The sequence below is a fragment of the Cynocephalus volans genome, chromosome 8, assembly GCF_027409185.1.
Source record: "Cynocephalus volans isolate mCynVol1 chromosome 8, mCynVol1.pri, whole genome shotgun sequence".
NCBI lineage: Eukaryota > Metazoa > Chordata > Mammalia > Dermoptera > Cynocephalidae > Cynocephalus > Cynocephalus volans.
The window spans coordinates 111,694,179-111,713,442 of NC_084467.1; the positions used below are offsets into that span (position 1 = coordinate 111,694,179).

At 52.5% G+C, this 19,264-nt stretch overlaps 2 protein-coding genes across 6 annotated transcripts in view; both read left to right on the forward strand.

Annotated features, from left to right (window-relative positions):
* Positions 1–13,842, forward strand: part of INTS3 (integrator complex subunit 3) — a 41,251-nt gene extending 27,409 nt beyond the window's left edge. For 3 of the 4 annotated variants that reach the window (XM_063104992.1, XM_063104991.1, XM_063104994.1), the window contains 17 exons: positions 860–966; positions 1,829–1,948; positions 2,316–2,445; positions 2,915–2,969; positions 3,221–3,324; positions 3,847–3,891; positions 4,096–4,215; positions 6,302–6,455; positions 7,553–7,621; positions 8,476–8,551; positions 9,351–9,464; positions 9,781–9,829; positions 10,890–11,057; positions 11,403–11,503; positions 11,712–11,784; positions 11,968–12,124; positions 12,239–13,842. In XM_063104992.1, the coding sequence (XP_062961062.1) occupies positions 860–966; positions 1,829–1,948; positions 2,316–2,445; positions 2,915–2,969; positions 3,221–3,324; positions 3,847–3,891; positions 4,096–4,215; positions 6,302–6,455; positions 7,553–7,621; positions 8,476–8,551; positions 9,351–9,464; positions 9,781–9,829; positions 10,890–11,057; positions 11,403–11,503; positions 11,712–11,784; positions 11,968–12,124; positions 12,239–12,316 (1,720 nt within the window). In that variant the 3' untranslated portion in view covers positions 12,317–13,842. The remainder of the gene's footprint in view (positions 1–859; positions 967–1,828; positions 1,949–2,315; positions 2,446–2,914; positions 2,970–3,220; positions 3,325–3,846; positions 3,892–4,095; positions 4,216–6,301; positions 6,456–7,552; positions 7,622–8,475; positions 8,552–9,350; positions 9,465–9,780; positions 9,830–10,889; positions 11,058–11,402; positions 11,504–11,711; positions 11,785–11,967; positions 12,125–12,238) is intronic. The other variant, XM_063104993.1, reaches the window with a different exon arrangement.
* Positions 13,843–14,489: 647 nt separating this feature from the next.
* SLC27A3 (solute carrier family 27 member 3) lies at positions 14,490–18,948 on the forward strand. Of its 2 annotated transcripts, none has more exons than XM_063107012.1 (10): positions 14,490–15,159; positions 15,506–15,715; positions 16,051–16,209; positions 16,703–16,827; positions 17,117–17,311; positions 17,415–17,505; positions 17,639–17,837; positions 18,090–18,187; positions 18,320–18,450; positions 18,770–18,948. In XM_063107012.1, the coding sequence occupies exons 1-10, from the start codon at positions 14,505–14,507 to the stop codon at positions 18,944–18,946; spliced, it is 2,040 nt and encodes a 679-aa protein (XP_062963082.1). In that variant the 5' UTR covers positions 14,490–14,504; the 3' UTR covers positions 18,947–18,948. The 2 variants fall into 2 exon arrangements, with proteins under 2 accessions (XP_062963082.1, XP_062963081.1); XM_063107011.1 differs by having other exon boundaries at positions 14,505–15,159; positions 18,875–18,946.
* The last annotated feature ends 316 nt before the right edge of the window (positions 18,949–19,264 follow it).

Here is a 19,264-nt window from a genome sequence, read left to right on the forward strand (position 1 = left end):
GTGGTCCGGTCCCCGACTCCATACCCTGGGTCCCTGGGTGGGCCCCAAAGCACAGGCTCAGTGGGCCTGGTTGTGGGAGGGTGGTCTGGTCCCCTTCTCCATGCCTTGGGTCCCTGGGCATGGCCCAAGGTGCTGGTGTGGTGTGCCTGGTTGTGGGAGAGAGGTCCAGTCCCCTTTTCCATGGCTCAGGTCCCTGGGTGGGCCCTGAAGCGCTGGCTCAGTGTTCCTGGTTGTGGGAGAGAGGTCCAGTCCCCATGCCTCAGGTCTCCGGGCAGGCCCTGAAGCACTGGCGCGGTGCGCCTGGTTGTGGGAGAGAGGACCATTCCCCTCCTCCTTGCCCCAGTTCGCTGGGTGGACTCCAAGTTGCTGGCATGTTGTGCCTGGTTGTGGGAGAGAGGTCCAGTCCCCAACTCCATACCCGGGGCCCCTGGGTGGGCCCCAAGGCGCTGGCTCAGTGTGCCTGGTTGTGAGAGAGAGGTCCAGTCCTCTTCTCCATGTCCTGGGTCCCTGGGTGGGGCCCAAGGTGCTGGCATGGTGTGCCTGGTTGTGGGAGGCTGGTCTGGTCCCCTTCTCCATGTCCCGGGACCATGGGCATAGACCTATCTCTAACTCCATGTCGAGTTAGAAATGAGGAGCTCTGATGTTGATTTTTTTTTTTTTTTTTTTTTTGAAAGATGACCGGTAAGGGGATCTTAACCATTGACTTGGTGTTGTCAGCACCACGCTCTCCCAAGTGAGCTAACTGGCCATCCTATATAGGGATCTGAACCCGTGGCCTTGGTGTTATCAGCACCACACTCTCCCAAATGAGCCATGGGCCAGCCCTCTGATGTTGACTTTCATTCATGTTCCCCATTAGACACTTGGCTCCCCTATTTGACAACCCTAAATTGGATAAAGAGCTGCGGGCAATGCTGAGAGAGAAGTTTCCTGAGTTCTGCAGCTCACCCTCCCCACCTGTGGAAGGTAGGAGCCCTCCTATTCCTTCACCTGTGTCAAAAGAGGATGAGGACATCCAGGGCTCTCAGACTTGATCCCTGTTTAGGATGTTGTCCCTGCGCAGTTCTCCAGCTCTATGACACTGTCTATCTCAGTTTTTCCTTCCCTGGTTTTTTCATTTTTGTGTTGTCTCCCTTGGTCTTCTCTCTCTTCATCTAATTTTATCTGACTTTTGCTCATCTTTCTTGCTCTCTTAACTGTTTATTTTCTCTTATTAACCTCTTCTCAGTAGGTAGAAGGCTTTCATGGAATGTGTGTTTATCTCACTAACTGCACCTCTCTTCTCTCTTCCCAGCCCTAGGCTCTGGCCCCTGATGAGAAGTTGTCTTGTTGGGTCTCAAATCTTGCTCCCAATTTCAGACTGCCATCTCCCGTTCTGTGTGTGCACACACACACTTTTTTTGTTTTGGGATAAGGGCTTAAGCCAAGCAGTAGTTCCAAACTTGATTTGTTTGTTTTTGTGGCTGTCCAGTAAGGGGATCCTACCCCTTGACCTTGGTGTTAATAACACCGTGCTCTAACCAACTGAGCTCACCAGCCAGCCCCCAACTTGGTTTTAAATTAAAGATCACTTAGGACTGTCCCCAGTCTTACTCTACTCACTTATCCTGGGCTGAGCATAGAGGAGTCATGCCCTGTGTTGCGCTTATTCCTGGCAGCATGCCTCTGCAAGTCGTGGAGAGTTGTGAGGACAAGAGGTTTGTCTTTCTAAGTTCTGTCCCATTAGGTTGTAAGCTGCTTATTCTCCCACTTGCCCTCCAGTCTCCCCTTCCCAGAAGCACAAGATATGTTAGAGGACACAGATGCCTTTTCTTTCTTTACTCCTAAGTCAAAATTGAGGAACCAGTTTCCATGGAGATGGACAACCATATGTCAGATAAGGATGAAAGTTGCTATGACAATGCAGAAGCAGCCTTCAGTGATGACGAGGAGGAACTCAACAGCAAAGGTGAGACTTAGCAGCAAAGGTTCAGGGTTGTGTCAATACTGATAAGACCTATTCACAGGAGCAGTCTCTCTATCATCTTTGCCCCTGTGTATTAAAGTTTTTTTAACAGGGTTTTTGGATGAGACTCCAGGGTACAAAGCCCTGCACTTAACTCTGAAGGCAGAAGGGGAGAAAGAAGTGGTTCTAGCCTTTTCTTGTAAGGGCTAGGACATATGTGCATTCAGGGAGATGCTTAAAGAAGTCACCACAGGACTGAGTGAGCAGATGCACACTGAGGGCATGTGAGGAAGGGACAAATGGTTCAGGGAAGCGTTTCTGTTGTTGGCGTCCAGGCAATCTGACTTCTTTCCTAAATCACTCCTTTCAGGAAAGAAGAGAGAGTTTCGCTTCCACCCTATCAAGGAGACAGTTGTGGAGGAGCCAGTTGATATCACCCCTTACCTTGACCAGTTGGATGAGTCCCTAAGGGATAAAGTACTCCAGCTACAGAAAGGGAGGTGGGTACAGACATTCTCTCAACCTTGGGATGTCCATCCCTGGGCTGTGTACCTGGTGCTTAGTGGGTGTGGCAGTATGATAGAGGTTGGGGGGAAACCTAATGGGGGTGCACAGAGAGGTAGTTGAAGCTTCATGAGAGCTGGCTTCTTCAGTTTACTTTGAGGAATATGGGCTGGGAGTGGCACAACCTCATCCCCTAACACCTCGGTTCCCACTTCTTAGGTTCTGGAGAGAGGAACCTCTGTGAATCAAGGCAGGATTGATGGGGATTTCCCTTTTCTTTGGGCCTCTGCCCAGAGAGCAGCAAATTCTGCCCTCAAGCCCCTCCCACCCAAGCCAGGATTTTACACAGATCCTTTTGTTTTGTTACTGTGCATGTGAGTCTGTTTTTTGCACACTGTTCTCTGTGTGTCCTGCCCTCTGCTATCATTTATGTCTCTGGGATTTCCTCTTATTTCTGTACTGCAGTGATACGGAGGCCCAGTGTGAGGTCATGCAGGAAATCGTGGACCAGGTCCTGGAGGTGAGGAGGAACCCAATCCATTAGGGAGGAAGTGCCAGCCAGCCCAGCTTAGAGCTCCCCATGCAGATGTCTCCTAGGGAAGCTGACTCCCTCCTTCCCCTACCCCAGATGGGTCCCCTTTGATTAGGTTGGGGGGGGGGGTAGCTTACTGATCCTACAGGTGGAAGCAGATGAGTTCAGAGGCTTTGGTAGGAGGGACAATAAGGCTTGGGTCTAGGTAGTGATATCCCCTCCCTTGTCTCACCACTCAGGAAGACTTTGACTCCGAGCAGCTGTCTGTCCTTGCTTCCTGCCTACAGGAACTCTTCAAGGCCCACTTCCGAGGGGAGGTGCTGCCTGAGGAGATCACCGAGGAGTAAGACTCATCTTCCCCCTGACCCCCTGGGCCTTGGGAGCCAGACGTGTGTTCCTGTAGCACAAGTCCACGAGGCACCTTACTGTGGACTTGAGAAAAATAATCTGTTCACTTGGCGTTTTTATTCTCACATGTCTGATTCATATAGCAAGGATTTTTTTTACCTGCTGGACACCACGTGTACTTGGGCAGTGGGCTAGCATCCCCTCCTTATGCTTCCAGCCTCTGCTGCTGGGCCCTGTAGCTCTAACCTTTGCTGCTTCAAGTGGGATTGGACCCTGGCCTGGACTCTCCCTGAAGGGCAAGAGTCTCACCTTCAATGATGATGACAACATTAGATTGTGGTTCCATGTTTGGAACCTGTTTCTCTGTTACCCAGCCTCTGGGGCAGCAGGAAGTTTGCCTTTTGGGTAGAAAAGGAGCAGTCTGGCATCGCGCCTCAAGCTGATCCTCCATAACATGTGCCTGCACCCCCTCTTCCTCCTCTAACTTGGACTCTCATATCTTACCCTCCCCTTGTAGGTCCCTGGAGGAGTCTGTAGGGAAGCCTCTCTACCTAATATTTAGGTAAGCACCCAGCTATAGGACGTGCTGCTCTGCCTCCATCCTCTCTCTAACAGCATACACATGCTCCTGTCCTGGTGTAGTGGGGACTCCCTGTCCAGGAAAGAGTAGTTATGCAGTGGGCACAGACAGCACATGCCATCCACAAGCTCCAAAGGAGAGTCTGTCCTAGGTAAAGCTCTTGTCTTCTCCCATCCTCACCTCCAGGAACCTATGCCAGATGCAGGAAGACAACAGCAGCTTCTCTCTGCTTCTGGACCTTCTCTCTGAGCTATATCAGAAGCAGCCCAAGATTGGCTACCACCTGCTCTACTACCTGAGGGCCAGGTGGGTATGGTCCCCACATTTCAGAAGGTGTCAGGAAGCATCGTGGAGAGCCTCTCTTCTCCTGCGCACTGACTCCCTTACCCTTGGCTGTCATCACTAGGGCTTTTCATGTTTTCGGTTTTTTGTGTAATAATAACTTTTAAGATATAATTCACATACCATAAAATTTACCCTTTTAAGATGTACAAATCAGTGGCTTTTAGTATATTCACAGAGTTGTATAACTGTCAGTACTATGTAATTTGGAACATTTTCATCAACCCAAAAAGAAACTCCTCACCTGTTAGCAGTCACTTCTCCATTCTCCACTTCACCCACCCCCTGGCAACCATTGATGGGTTTCCCATCTCTACAGATTTTCTTATTCTGCATTTCATTTAAATGGAATCATACAGGGCCGGCCCCGTGGCCCACTCGGGAGAGTGCAGTGCTTGGGAGCGCAGCGGCAGTGCTCCCGCCGCGGGTTCGGATCCTATATAGGAATGGCCGGTGTGCTCACTGGCTGAGCGCGGTGCGGGCGACACCACACCAAGGGTTGTGATCCCCTTACCGGTCACAAAAAGACAAAAAATAAATAAATAAATAAATAAATAAATGGAATCATACAATGTATGACTCACATTTATCATTTAGCATATATTCAAGATTCATCCATGTTGTAACATGTCAATTCTTCATTTCTTTTTATGGCTGAATAATATTCCAGTGTATGGATATAGTACATTTTGTTTATCCGTTAATGGACATTTGGGTTGTCTCCACTTTTTGGCTGTCACAATTGGAGCTGCTGTGAACATTCATGTACAAGTTTTTGTGTGGCCATATGTTTCCAGTTGTCTTGGGTATATACATAGGAATGGAATTGTTGGATCATATGGTAGCTTTATTTTTACATTGGTGAGGAACTGCCAAACTGTTTTCAAAAATGGCTGCAACTGTTTTACATTCCCACCAGCAATGTGTAAGAGTTTAGTTTGTCCACATGCTCCCCAACACTTGTTATTGTCTGGCTTCTTGATTCCAGCCATCCTAGTGGGTATGAAGTGGTATTTCACTGTGGTTTTGATTTGCATTTCCCTCATGGCTGTGATGTTGAGCATCTTTTCATGTGTTTATTGGCCATGTGTATATTTTCTTTGGAGAAATGTCTCTCCAAATCCTTTTCTCATTTTTAATTAGGTTATTTGTCTTTTATTATTGACTTTTAAGAGTTTATATATGCTGGATACACGTCCCTCATCAGATAGATATATGATTTGTAAATATTTTCTCCTATTCTGTGTGTTGTCTTTTCACTTTTTTGATGGCACCCTTTGAAACATAAAAGTGTTAAATTTTTATGAACTCAAAATTATATATTTTTTTCTTTTGTCACTTGTGCTCTTGGTGTCATAAAAATTTACTTCTGTTTTCTTATAAGAGTTGTATGGTTTTAGTTCTTACATAGGCGGCCTATAAGTCATTTTTTTGGTTTTGTTTCGTTTATTTTTATTATTGATTTTTTCATTGTACATGGTTTTGTTTTGGTTTTTGGTTTTTTTTGGCGCTGGCTGGTATGGGGCATTGTACATGTTTATGGGGTATAATTTATTGTTTCAATATGTGCATATATTGTATAATGATCGAATCTGAATAGTTAGCATATCTGTCACCTAAACATTTATCATTTTTTTGTGATTATAACATTCAAGAACTAAAGCCATTTTGAGTTAAGTTTTATATATGGCATGAGGGGTTACTGCATTATGACTAGAGCCCAGAAAGCAAGAGAGAAAGCTTTTTCCAACCTGACTCGAGCCCTTTCTCTCCTGTTCTTGACTCTCATAACTCAGTAGCTTTACTGTTGTGATTGGAGCCCTGGGGAAGGATGGGGAGAAAGAGGAGTGTCTCCTAGTTCCTGTAAGTTGTCAAGCCCTTGGGGAAGGCAGGGGAGGAACATGAGACAGGTTAGCACAGGGCATCCAGGAAAGTCGAAGGGATTCCAGAGTGGGAGCCTACTTTCAGGGATATTTGGAGGTGGGTAGTGGGGGCAGGCTGCTAACTGGGAAAGAATGGGGAGAAAGAGGAGTGTTTCCTGGTCTTGCAGCAAAGCTGCTGCAGGGAAGATGAACCTGTATGAGTCATTTGCCCAGGCCACCCAGCTGGGTGATCTGCACACCTGCCTAATGATGGACATGAAGGCCTGCCAGGAGGATGACGTGCGGCTGCTGTGCCACCTCACACCCTCCATCTACACAGAGGTCAGTGCTCCATCCACATCCGTGCTGGGGTTGGGGGCTCACAGGAGACTGTGCACCTCGGTGCACATGCTGAGTGTTGCACACTACCCTGACCCTTCGTTGCCCCTTGCCCGCTAACTTCAGTGGGCCACTGCTTCTCACACCACAGCTGTCCCCTCTTTCCACCTCTCTTTATTAAAGGTTGAAAGATTTCTAAAACTCCCAGAATTCCTGTCCTTTGGTTTAACTGTGGTGTGAGTTGGGTCTGGGCCTATATACTTGGCTTCTCAGCTTTGGCCCCATGATTTGGACCCAAGACTTAGGTTCCCCAAACCAGACTCATGTTCACATATTCCAAGCCCTCTTTCCCACTGATGGCTCACCTGTGGCTTCTCTCTAATGGTTCCCAATGACCAGGACTTCTGTAGTGGAGACCCACTTTGATTTCCCCTGGTTCCCTCACAGTCTTCTCTAGGAACTGGGATGTAGGAGGAGATACCAGCTCTTCTTCCTCTTGGTAAAAGTTCCTAGGAAGAGGGAAATGAGGGCCCAGGTTGTGGGCATGACAGGGGGGAACTGTGATCTCAGCTCAGTCCTGGAGGGAGGAGGGGTGCAGATGCCAACACAGGGCACTTCTTTCCACTCGCTCCCTATCTGTCCAGATGGGGCCCTGCCCACCCCACACACCCCTCACACACCCCAGATCCATACTCTCTCACACCTTCTCTTCATTGGCTGAAGGTCAGCATAGATTGGACTTCTTTGCTGTCAGGGGTGCAAGTATTTACCCTGTTGCCACTCCCACTCAGAACCGACTATCACATCTCATCCCTTCCAGCTCTGGCTTTATCTCTAGATAGCTCCCCATCCCTTTCCTTACACACACACACACACACCTCATGGTGTGCACACACAAATAACAAAACTGGGGATCGTTAAGGGTTAGATTCCCAGTTTCATAGCTGTTGGATCTGTTTAGGGTTTTTTATTAGGACCCACGTCAGGCTGACCCGACCATACCTTGAGCGTGTGATAAGGAAGGGGGATGGGTTATGAGGGAAAAGCCAGGGGGTCCACCCTGGACTCCTGCCCTAGCTTCTCTCTTTTTTTCTATCTAGTTTCCAGATGAAACCTTGAGGAGTGGAGAGCTGCTGAACATGATTGTGGCTGTTATTGACTCTGCACAGGTGTGAACATTGAGCTTTGACATCTCCAGAGAGCTCTGGAAGGCAGGACTGGGGAGATCAGGGCCTCTGCTTTCTCTCCAGGCCTGCAAACAGGGAGCACATGTTCCTTCCACAGGCATGCCACCTCCTGGCTACAGTTGTGTGCACTGTAGGCAGTGTGCGCTGGAATGGAAAAGTGGAGCACAAGGAAGGCAGGCTGGGCTCAGGCCAGTCCTGCCTGGAGTTACCCTTATTCTCCATATTCTTTGGGCATTCCTGTTTCCACAGGGAAAGCTGAGGGGATTGTTTCTGGCTCTTAACTGTCCTTCCCCATGGCTCAGAATGAAAATGGTTGGATCATTTCTCCTTGACCTTTCCACCGTGCTTAGGTCCCCAAGAGGCTGTAGCTTTGCTTGGGTCCATCTCAGGCCTGACATTTCCACTCCTCCTCTCCACTCAGTTACTATTCCTCAAGGAGGAAGCTTAGCACTCAAGAGTCCTCTTTCCTGTGCCTATCCTCTACCCATACCTATGTCCAGAGCCCAGCCTTCTAGGGTCCTTCCCTCCTTCCCAGGCCCAGAGGCCAGGTGGAGAAGTTGCCCATACTGCCTCTGCCATCAGGATATAGGGGATTTCCATAACTATTTTTGCCCGAAATAGGCCTGTGTTCCCCACTCAGGCCTGTTGCTAATTTACCAGCCCCTTTCATCCTTCAGAGACCACAGCATTCATCGTATGCCATTTCCTCCCTGTCCTTTTAAGCTAGGCTTTCACTTCTTCTGACTTCTCCCCTTATGAGCCCTACTGCTTCTGCCTCCATACTGGCTTCCTAGCCTCTTAGAGCTAATGGGTTCTGCCTTCTTCCTCCTACTCAGCTCCAGGAGCTGGTCTGCCATGTGATGATGGGGAATCTGGTCATGTTTCGAAAAGACTCAGTGCTCAACATACTCAGTAAGTGACCAAACTTTTTAGGTACCTAGGAGAGGAGATGGGGGGTGTCAGCCCTGTGTATTTTCCAGTAACAGGAAAGCTGGCTTTGGGGCTTGGAAGTTAAGGGGATAGAATGTCTTTCTACTCTGCTGTGTGGTCTGAGGTAGTGTCTTTCTGGATTTCTGTGTCTTGCTCTGTAAAATGGAATGACTTAACCTTGCCCCTCCAACCTCAGGACTCATGAGAATATGGAAGCTGTGTGAAAACAATGGAAATAAGCACTGTGTGGAAAGGGATAGTGGATTTGGGTGTGTGTGTGTGTGTGTGTGTCTTCTCTGTCTCTTCCAGGATATAGTGGATTTGTGTGTGTGTGTGTGTGTGTGTGTGTCTCTTCTCTGTCTCTTCCAGGATATAGTGGATTTGGGTGTGTGTGTGTGTGTGTGTGTGTGTGTGTGTGTGTGTGTGTGTGTGTGTGTGTGTGTGTGTGTGTGTGTGTGTGTGTGTGTGTGTGTGTGTGTGTGTGTGTGTGTGTGTGTGTGTGTGTGTGTGTGTGTGTGTGTGTGTGTGTGTGTGTGTGTGTGTGTGTGTGTGTGTGTGTGTGTGTGTGTGTGTGTGTGTGTCTTCTCTGTCTCTTCTAGTCCAAAGCCTGTGTGTCTGTGTGTGTGTCTTCTGTGTGTGTGTGTGTCTTCTGTGTGTCTGTGTGTCTTCTGTGTGTGTGTCTGTGTGTGTGTGTGTCTTCTCTGTCTCTTCCAGTCCAAAGCCTGTGTGTCTGTGTGTGTGTGTCTGTGTGTGAGATATGTTTCTTCTCTGTCTCTTCCAGTCCAAAGCCTGGACTGGGAAACCTTTGAGCAGTATTGTGCTTGGCAGCTCTTCCTGGCCCACAACATCCCTCTGGAGACCATCATCCCCATCCTGCAGCACCTCAAATACAAGGGTGAGTAGGGTTGGGTTGGGAGCATGGAAGAAAGGACACCCTGTCCATCTGGGGCAAGACTGAGGCCTCTAGTCTTCTAGGATGAGTCCAGATCCCCTGTTCCCCTTCCCACCACAGTGCAGAAGGGCAGACCCACTGTGAGCCAAGCACTGGGCTGGGGCTCAGGGACCTTAGAGGAATGGTCTATAGGATTCTTGTCCTTGTCCAAGACTGTCCTTGTTCCTTCCAGTGGCTGTTGGTTGGGGTGTGGGAGAGGTGCCCAAATTCCTTCTGAAATTAGGCATTTCCCTGAAAAGGTTCTATTCTTCCCCCACAGAGCACCCAGAGGCCCTGTCCTGCCTACTGCTTCAGCTCCGAAGAGAGAAGTGAGTTCCACCCCTGGGAGCTCTTTAGTCCTCAGTCTCAACATATCAAGAGATACTGTGGTATAAAAGGCCTCCATCCTGGTCCTTTTGCCATGTTTTTTCCTGTCATTGACATCTGCTTATTCTGCCCTTCCCCCAGTAAGACTTACAAATAAGTAGCTCTCCTGGGATCTGGGCTTCCTCTTGACTTTACAGCCCTGCCCACCAGGAGCTGTCCTCGAAGGTGGGAAGGTGGGGACCGGACATCCTTGTTTCCTGCTGCCACAGCAGTTCTAATCCCTAGTGGCTCCTGCTCCCCTCCCCCATGCTCCTGTAGGCCACCACACACTAATCCAAGAGGAGGAAGGGTCAGAGTAAGGCGAGTCCACACCACCCCCTCCTTCAACCTGCACAAAACAGAGCCAGCTGGACCCATTGCGCTCCCTGCCAGGGTGGGGCATAGAGGGAGAGAGGGCAAAGGCCCCTCTTCATCACAGGCCCTTCAGCAACATCCCCAGATAAATGGGGCAACAGCTATGTGTCTTTTCCTTCCTATCTTGCCTGCCTTCCACCTTTTCTCCTCTCTTGCCTGACAGACCAGAATGGGACAGAGTGTCCTAGAGGAAATGGGAAGTTTGGAGGGCTGTGTGGGGCTGTGGCTTCCCAGCCCTCTCTCCTGCCCCTTCCTTGGGCTGGATACCAGGTTGGCCACAGCTCAACAGGGCAGGGGTGGGGGAGCATCCACATACCACATGTTTGTCCTTTTGCCTCCCTGGCCCATTTCCTGACTGTTCTGGGGAAAGTTGGAGAAATTTGGCAGGCTTCCTTCCTAACACACATGCTCACACACCTACTGCCACAGAAGCTAAAGAATCTCACTTCTCGTCTCCTGGCTTCCACAGAGGATGAAACAGGCATTCCTTGGCCCAAAGAGAAGAGAGAAGAGGGATGTGAGAGTAGGAAGGTGTAGCAGGACTGAGGCGGGGTCGGGAGGCTGGAGTTTGGGAAATAAGTGGGAGATCCAGCAGTTACTGGGCTGGCTGTGCAAGCATGACACCCAGTACCCCTCTCATGCCCCCAGGCCCAGTGAGGAGATGGTGAAGATGGTGCTTAGCCGGCCCTGCCATCCTGACGACCAGTTCACCACCAGCATCCTGCGGCACTGGTGCATGAAGCATGATGAGCTGCTGGCCGAGCACATCAAGTCCCTGCTCATCAAGAACAACAGCCTTCCTCGAAAGAGACAGAGGTGGGACATGGGCCCTGTCGACCTTCCAGGCCAGAGCTACCCAGCATTTCATGCCCACTGTCAACAAGCCATCACCAGGGCAGTCTGTAGTGACTGTTGCCCAGTGATGGTGGGGTGCCAGTGCTGTCCCAGCCTGGTTTGTGGGTGACATCTAGTGGTCTCAAGCCACATGGCATGCAAAACCACTGTGGCCCTTTCTCCCCCTCTTCTCTGAGTGTCCCCATGGCTGGATCCTGTGTTCTAGGCACACCTCCCTTAGCCCACCCCAGCCATCTGTCCTCCTCCCCATACGGGCTGGAGCCCTCCCCTCAAGCTCACACTGGCTCTCATGACTTCCATGCACAGCCTGAGGAGCTCCAGCAGCAAGCTGGCCCAGCTGACTCTGGAGCAGATCCTGGAGCACCTGGACAACCTGCGACTCAACCTGACCAACACCAAGCAGAACTGTACGCTTCCCTGCCCTATCCATGTTGAGCATGTATGGGACTGCTGCCCTGGCTCAAGCCACCCCTGGAGCCAGGCTGGGGACAGGGGAAGGATGCCCAGGGCCAGAACTCAAACCCTCTGTAGATAACTACCTTTGGGTGCCATTTTATAAGCCCCCAGACTTCTAATTGTTCTTCCTTCCCTGCTCTCCCTTCCTTTCCCCTCCAGTTTTTAGCCAGACCCCAATTCTCCAGGCACTGCAGCACGTCCAGGCGAGCTGTGATGAAGCCCACAAGATGAAGTGAGGCTCCTTCCACTTTTGGCCTTGGGAAGTAGTGGAGAGAAGGCCTAGAGGAGAGGAGGCCTGCTGGGGACACAAACTTAATGGCCACCAAGACCTAGGCCTGGGGACAGAGAAAAGAATGGGAGGTGGCCACAGGACCAGGATGTCCCCACTCTGAGAGCCCATTCACCTTTCCCTTAGGTTCAGTGATCTCTTCTCCCTGGCAGAGGAATATGAGGATTCTTCCACCAAGCCACCAAAGAGCCGGCGAAAAGCAGCTCTGTCCAGCCCTCGAAGTCGAAAGAACGCCACACAGCCCCCCAATGCTGAGGAAGAGTCGGGCTCCAGCAGTGCTTCGGTGAGACACGCACCAGTGCACAAGAGGAAAAGGAGCAATGGAGTGCAGGTGGAGTTGTGGCCAGCAGCTGCCCAGGCTAGTAATTTCCCTCCTCTCCCTCCCAATCTCTTCCAGGAGGAAGAAGACACAAAACCGAAGCCCACCAAGCGGAAACGAAAAGGGTCCTCTGCAGTGGGTTCTGACAGTGACTGAGGTCCTGTGTCCCTCATCCCACCCCCAGTTGGACTGCCCTCTGCTCCTAGGTGAATCAAAGGTTAATAGGGGCTGGAGCTCACCCAGTGGGAAGGATGATCTTCCTCCTCTGACCCAGGCTGAGAAGCTGCCGTGCAGCCCCCAGTCTCCCCACTCCTCTCCTGGGGCCTCCAGCCCCTTACACTGCTGCTCCCACTGATATTGGATTTTCACTGAAGCCAGAGGCTGTGCAAAACCAGACCATGGTGGAAAACCTAGCCCCTGTCCCCTCCCCCAGCCTCCTCCCCTAGTCTTTCAAAGTGCTACTTCAACAGAGAAGGGAAATGACAAGGGGGCAGTAGGCCGGAGAAGCTTGGATGAGAGGAGAGACTCTGTGTGGGTGTCCCTTCACGCTTCCCCCTTCAGGTCTTGATTTGCTCTGAACAGGCATTTTATAGTCACTCTCCACACACCAGTACGAAATGGGTATCTAATCTGACTTGGTCAGGCTGCCCATTCCTAACCGTGGGGTAAATGCCACAAGGATTCAGAAAGGAACCTGAAAGGGAGGATACAGCCCCATGTGGTGTGCCCTGGAGGTCTGGGTTGGCCTGAGGTTGGCACCTCAAGCTGTGCCAGAGCCCAGGGGAGTCCCAAGGCAAGTTCCACAGAACTGTCAAATGGTTCCATTTCCTTGGTTCTGTTTTTTGGGGGTTTTTTTTGGCAGAGATAATCATGTCTTAAAAGTTGTTTTTAGATGACAATAAAACAAGCCAGACCATCTTTTGTGCCTCCACCCACATTTACCCTGTGCATATACAGGTGGTCTTGGTTAAATTGGCACCCATACTTGTAATCTCACAACTTCCCCCTTTTCCCTTCCTACTGTATCCCACCCACCTCCCTTTTTTGTCTAGAGCTAGAGGGACTTGGTTTTATCCCCCTTTCCTCCATCCTTCCTGCTACCACTGAAGGTGTGAGCCAGGCACTGACCTGTCCATGCAGATATTGACGCTGGCACCATCTCCCTGTAGGCCAAGGTCCTTACCCACTTCTCCCAAAAAAACTAGAGGTATCTGGAAGTTAATGTGTGTCATTCTCACTCCAGTTTATTCAGTCTGATGCTCACCAACTACTGAAGGACTAACGGGGGAGGGATGCTCCAACTTGGATCTTGAAGCACAGAAGTGTGCCTGGTGGAGAGAGAGTTCAACTACCAGGGGTGGGAGACCCTCTTCCTTCCCTAGTCTGGCCACTTGCTGATACACTTACCCGCAGGAAAGAGTTCTTTGGCTATGCTTTTTGTTCCCGTGCTCTCCAGGAAGATTGGAGGCCAGCTCAAGAGAGAGCAGTGAAGTTTGGGCTAACTGCAGACAGCTCTTCCTCTTCAGCCTGCAAATCTGTCCTTTTTTTACAGAATCTAGGTTCTCCCCTCCCTCAAAGCTACTACTCCTTCCTTTGAAAATGTAAACCACTGGAGTCCTCTTTTTCCTTCCTCTATCCTTCTCCAGTTTCCTCTGCCCCAATTAAAATCAGGATGGAAAACATTCACTGGTTGGCCCCAATTATTGTACCCTTGCCCGAAGGGAGGGGCCTCCACCTTTCCACTACTTAAGTCTCTCGGCCCCCACCCATTCCCTGGGGTGGCTGCTGCTGCTGGCAGCTGGAGGGAGGGCATGAGTCTGGGACTTGCAGAACCAAATGGGCCAGGGGCCAAGTATTTCGGTTCCTTTGGGGAGAGAGCAATGGTACCTTCCCATCACGGGTGAGAATGAGAAATACTGAGGGAAGATAGACTACGATCCAAGCACCCTGGCTCTTAGAACGGGACTCCGAAGTCCAACCAGACTCCCAAGAGGAGAAAAAACGTAAAGCGGGACTTGAACCGGCGGCCGAGCACCGCCCAGACCCTGGTAGGATGCTGGCGCGGATAGTCCGGGACGGAGCGCGCCTAGGGCGTGGCGTAGGCTGTAGGGAGGGACGGGAGTTCGGGGCCATCCCCCATACGCACTCCTCCCGGGCTCGTGCTCTCCGCCCGTGGGGAGTGGTGGAGGCCTGGGTGGGAAGGGGCGTGTGCCAGTGCACGCGGGCTTTAGGGGAGGAGAGGTCTCGGAGCACGAACGAGCGGTCCTAGTTTTTCGGAAAGGACTACCAGGGGTGTTTGCGAGTGGCCGGGACCAGACGGTGCCGAGCGGAGGAAGAGGGTACCATGGCTGCCCTCCTCCTGCTGTCCCTGCTGCTGCTGCTGCCGCTGCTGCTGCTGAAGCTGCACCTCTGGTCGCAGTTGCGCTGGTTCGCGGCAGACTTGGCCTTCACGGTGCGCGCCCTACGCTGCAAAAGGGCTCTTCGAGCTCGCGCCCTGGCCGCCGCTGCCGCCGACCCGGAAGGTCCCGAGGGGGGCTGCAGCCTGGCCTGGCGCCTCGCGCAACTGGCCCGGCAGCGCCCCGCGCACACCTTTCTCATTCATGGCGCGCGGCGCTTCAGCTACGCCGAGGCGGAGCGCGAGAGTAACCAGGCTGCGCGCGCCTTTCTACGCGCGCGAGGCTGGGACAGGGGACCCGGCGGCGGCGCAGGGAGTGCCGGCGGAGGCGAGCGAGGCGCCGCGGACGCGGCGGCTGGAAACAGCACGACGCTTGCCGAGTGTGGAAGGGATGGGGCAGCCAGAGGTGGAGGAGCTACAGCCCCTCTGGCACCTGGGGCGACCGTGGCGCTGCTCCTCCCGGCCAGCCCAGAGTTCCTGTGGCTCTGGTTCGGGCTGGCTAAGGCGGGCCTGCGCGCGGCCTTTGTGCCCACCGCCCTGCGCCGGGGCCCCCTGCTGCACTGCCTCCGCAGCTGCGGCGCGCGCGCGCTGGTGCTGGCGCCAGGTAAGGCCGGAGCGCGGGTGCCACGGGGCGGAGCCACCCATGGCAAGGGGCGTGCCTGGGGGCTGAGAAGGGCTGGTTTGGTTCTTGGGCCTCGGAAAGAGGCTGGACTATCTCCCTGAGAGTGAGTGAGGCAGTCTGCTTTTGCGAAGGGATGGCGCTGAATCTGGTTCCCCAAGGACTTCCAAGGAGTCGTGCTCCAGGTCCCAGATCTGTGATGCAAAGTCCATACTCTTCACCCTCACCCAAGAGCGGTGGAAGGTGGGAGGGGAGCGGGATAGGCTAAAGGGTGGGGAAGGCTTCTGGATAGCGGTAGAGCGGCAGAGCTGTGCTTTCCCACTCCTCCCAGAATTTCTGGAGTCCCTGGAGCCTGACCTGCCGGCCCTGAGAGCCATGGGGCTACACCTGTGGGCTGTAGGCCCTGAAACCCAGGCCACTGGGATCGGCGATTTGCTGGCTCAGGCGTCTGCTGAAGTGGATGGGCCAGTGCCGGGATACCTCTCTGCTCCCCAGAGCATAATGGACACGTGCCTATATATCTTCACCTCCGGCACCACGGGTGAGGGTTGGACACCATGCTTACCTCCCAGAAACTAAAGCAGAGGAAGGCAGGGGCCTGGAAACAGGAATAGGAACCTCCTCAGCTCCCAGGCCACCCCTTCAAAACTCCCAGAGAGGATGCTGATCCCAGTGGCAGGTCTCTCCAATCCTCCCACCCTCTCTTCATTTCTTCACCTCCCCTAAACTACCCACATTTCCAGGACAAACTAACCTCCATCCTTCTCAGCTTCTGTCCTGCCTCCGCCTTTTGCTATGGGAAACTCAGCAGGGGGCAAACAGAGGTAGGACTTGGAGCTCAGACCCTTCCCTGATGTCCACCCCCCCACCACACAGGCCTCCCCAAGGCTGCTCGAATCAGTCATCTGAAGATCCTGCAATGCCAGGGGTTCTACCAGCTATGCGGTGTCCACCAGGACGACGTGATCTACCTCACCCTCCCACTCTACCACATGTCTGGTTCCCTGTTAGGCATTGTGGGCTGCTTGGGCATTGGTCAGTCTTCCCCACCCCACACCCATTCATTCCTCCAGCGAACGTTTATTACGTTCCTATCGTGGTGTGCTTAGCTGGGGACATTCCGTGAGTCCTATAGGGAAGGGAATCCAAAGGAAGGAGGGGGCAGGGCCCTCCGCTGCAGGAGCTCCTGGTACAATGGGGAAATGTTACCCACTCAGACCTACAGACTGAGTAACTATGAAAGCCACACAGTTCTGTGAAGAAGAAAAGGCAAATAGAGAACAAGGTGGGACATGGGGATGAGGGTAGAAAGGATGGAATATTGAGGGCTGGGAAGGAAGCAAAGGGCATTAGCTTCTCCAGGGCACAGGTGGGAAAGTTAAGGAAGAGGGCCAACTGGGCCTACTGAAGATGTGGATCTCACAGCAGGTCCTTCCCAGGGAGCTGCCCTACAGTGAAAGCTAGTGTCTGGGAAGGAGGGGGTCAGGGCTTCCCCCTCAGCTCTTAACCTCCTTCCTGCTTCTGGCAGGGGCCACAGTGGTGCTGAAGTCCAAGTTCTCAGCTGGTCAATTCTGGGAGGACTGCCAGCAGCACGGGGTGACGGTGTTCCAGTACATCGGGGAGTTGTGCCGATACCTTGTCAACCAGCCCCCGGTGCGTGGCACAGATCCTGGACAGCTCTGTTGATACAGGCGAGGTCACAGGGAGCAGGACAGTTGATGGGAGACACTGAGAGTTGTCTGGGAGTTGGAGGGAGAGGAAGCAAGGAAAAGGCAATGGCAGCATAGGATAAGGAGCCTGAGATGGTGCAGGCTGTCTGATGCTTAGAAAATCACAAGGATGTCACAGTGGGAGGGGGTTCTGGGGAATCGGGAACAGGACATCACTTGGGGGAATTGACATCTTGGTGTTGAAGCTCCTGCCCCACTCCCATTCATCTCAGAACAAGGCAGAACATGGCCATAAGATCCGGCTGGCAGTGGGCAGTGGGCTGCGTGCAGACACCTGGGAGCGTTTTGTGCGGCGCTTTGGGCCCCTGCAAGTGCTGGAGACATATGGACTGACAGAGGGAAATGTGGCCACTTTCAACTACACAGGACAGCGGGGTGCTGTGGGACGTGCTTCCTGGCTTTACAAGGTAAGGGGCAGGGATGACACAGATCCCATGGAACATCGGGCGGTTGGCAGGAAGAGAGGCTCATGCAACTGAAATGATCCAGTGCCTGGGTCTCTTCCCACAGCACATCTTCCCCTTCTCTTTGATCCGCTATGATGTCACCACAGGGGAACCAATTCGGGATGCTCAGGGGCACTGTATGGCCACATCTCCAGGTTTGTGCTCTGGTGGGGTGGGCAGGGGTGGTGAGGCTGGCAAAGGAGGACTGGATTGGAGAGTGGTGTGCGGTGGGGGCAGGAGGCTCTGGGTGAGGTGGGCAGGCACTCCTGACCCCAGTGACTCTGCCAGGTGAGCCAGGGCTGCTGGTGGCCCCGGTCAGCCAGCAGTCCCCGTTCCTGGGCTATGCTGGGGTGCCAGAGCTGGCCCAGGGAAAGCTGCTGAAGGATGTCTTCCGACCTGGGGATGTTTTTTTCAACACTGGGGACCTGTTGGTCTGCGATGACCAAGGTTTTCTTCGCTTCCATGATCGTACTGGAGACACCTTCAGGTATCTGTCCATAACCTTCTGATTCTTTATCCTGGACATCTGATCTCTGTGACCCAAACCTCTTAAACCTCAACTCCCTAATCTGCCTCAACCCAGGTTCTCATCTAGTCTCATTCTCAAACCTCTTAAATATTTCATCTCTGTTAATTAGTCCCAGGTCTGGCACCCTGATCTCTGACCTCTTGCTCTCCACACCAAGCTCATAAGTCCCTGACCCTTGCCTCCCAGTTTCAGATCTCTGCTCTCCAACAGGTGGAAGGGGGAGAATGTGGCCACAACTGAGGTGGCAGAGGTCTTGGAAGCCCTGGATTTTCTTCAGGAGGTGAACGTCTATGGAGTCACTGTGCCAGGTGCCTAGTCATGGAAGGTGGGGGAGGCGCCCAGCCCACCACCCTGAATTGGTAATACTTGGGCACAAGGACCATGAGGCCTTTGTGGTGATCAGCCATGGAATGGCTTACCATACCTCCCACACCTACCAGGGCATGAAGGCAGAGCTGGAATGGCAGCCCTGGTTCTGCGTCCCCCCAACTCTTTGGACCTTGTGCAGCTCTACGCCCATATTTCTGAGAACTTGCCACCTTATTCCCGGCCTCGATTCCTAAGACTCCAGGTAACCAGCCACTCCTGCCCTGACCCCTCACTCTACATATCCACAACAACTGTGGCTCCCAAACTCCACAGGGGTTTCACTCTGTGAAGAGAAAGAACAGTTCATTCCCAGACAGGGGCTCTTCACACCCTTTCTTTCCCTGTTCCCCTCCTTCTCTGGGCCTGGTTCTTTCTCTTCCCTGTCACCTCCTCCTCTAAACCTTGACCTAATATCCCCTTACCCCAGACCTGCCCCTTAACAGAATTCAGGTAACTCACCTGAACCAACTGGGCAGATGCCTTTTCCTTCACCTCCCTTTGACCCCTTCCCCTCTCCCCAGGAGTCTTTGGCCACCACAGAGACCTTCAAACAGCAGAAGGTTCGGATGGCAAATGAGGGCTTTGACCCGAGCGCACTGTCCGACCCACTCTATGTTCTGGACCAGGCTGAGGGCGCCTACCTGCCCCTCACACCTGCCCGGTACAGTGCCCTCCTGGCTGGGGACCTTCGAGTCTGAGTCCTTCCATACTGGAGGCACCCAAGGGAGGGACTTTGTAGGGTGGGGCCATTGCAGGTGTACCAGGGGCTATCAAAGATCTTTTATATACCAGGTTTGTAATCATTATTTTGTAATAAATGGGTTGGAGCCAACCTGGCTGTGTATTTCTGATCTACAGTATCTTTCTCCTTTGTCTGTCCATGGAACTGCTTTTCCCTCTGAAGTTTTCTCCTGGCACAGATCACAGGACCGTGCATTCCTGCCCTGACTTTACATGGGCCTGAGTCCAGTATCTGGTCCTTGGTGTTTTCCCCCCAGGTAACCACCTCTGAGCCT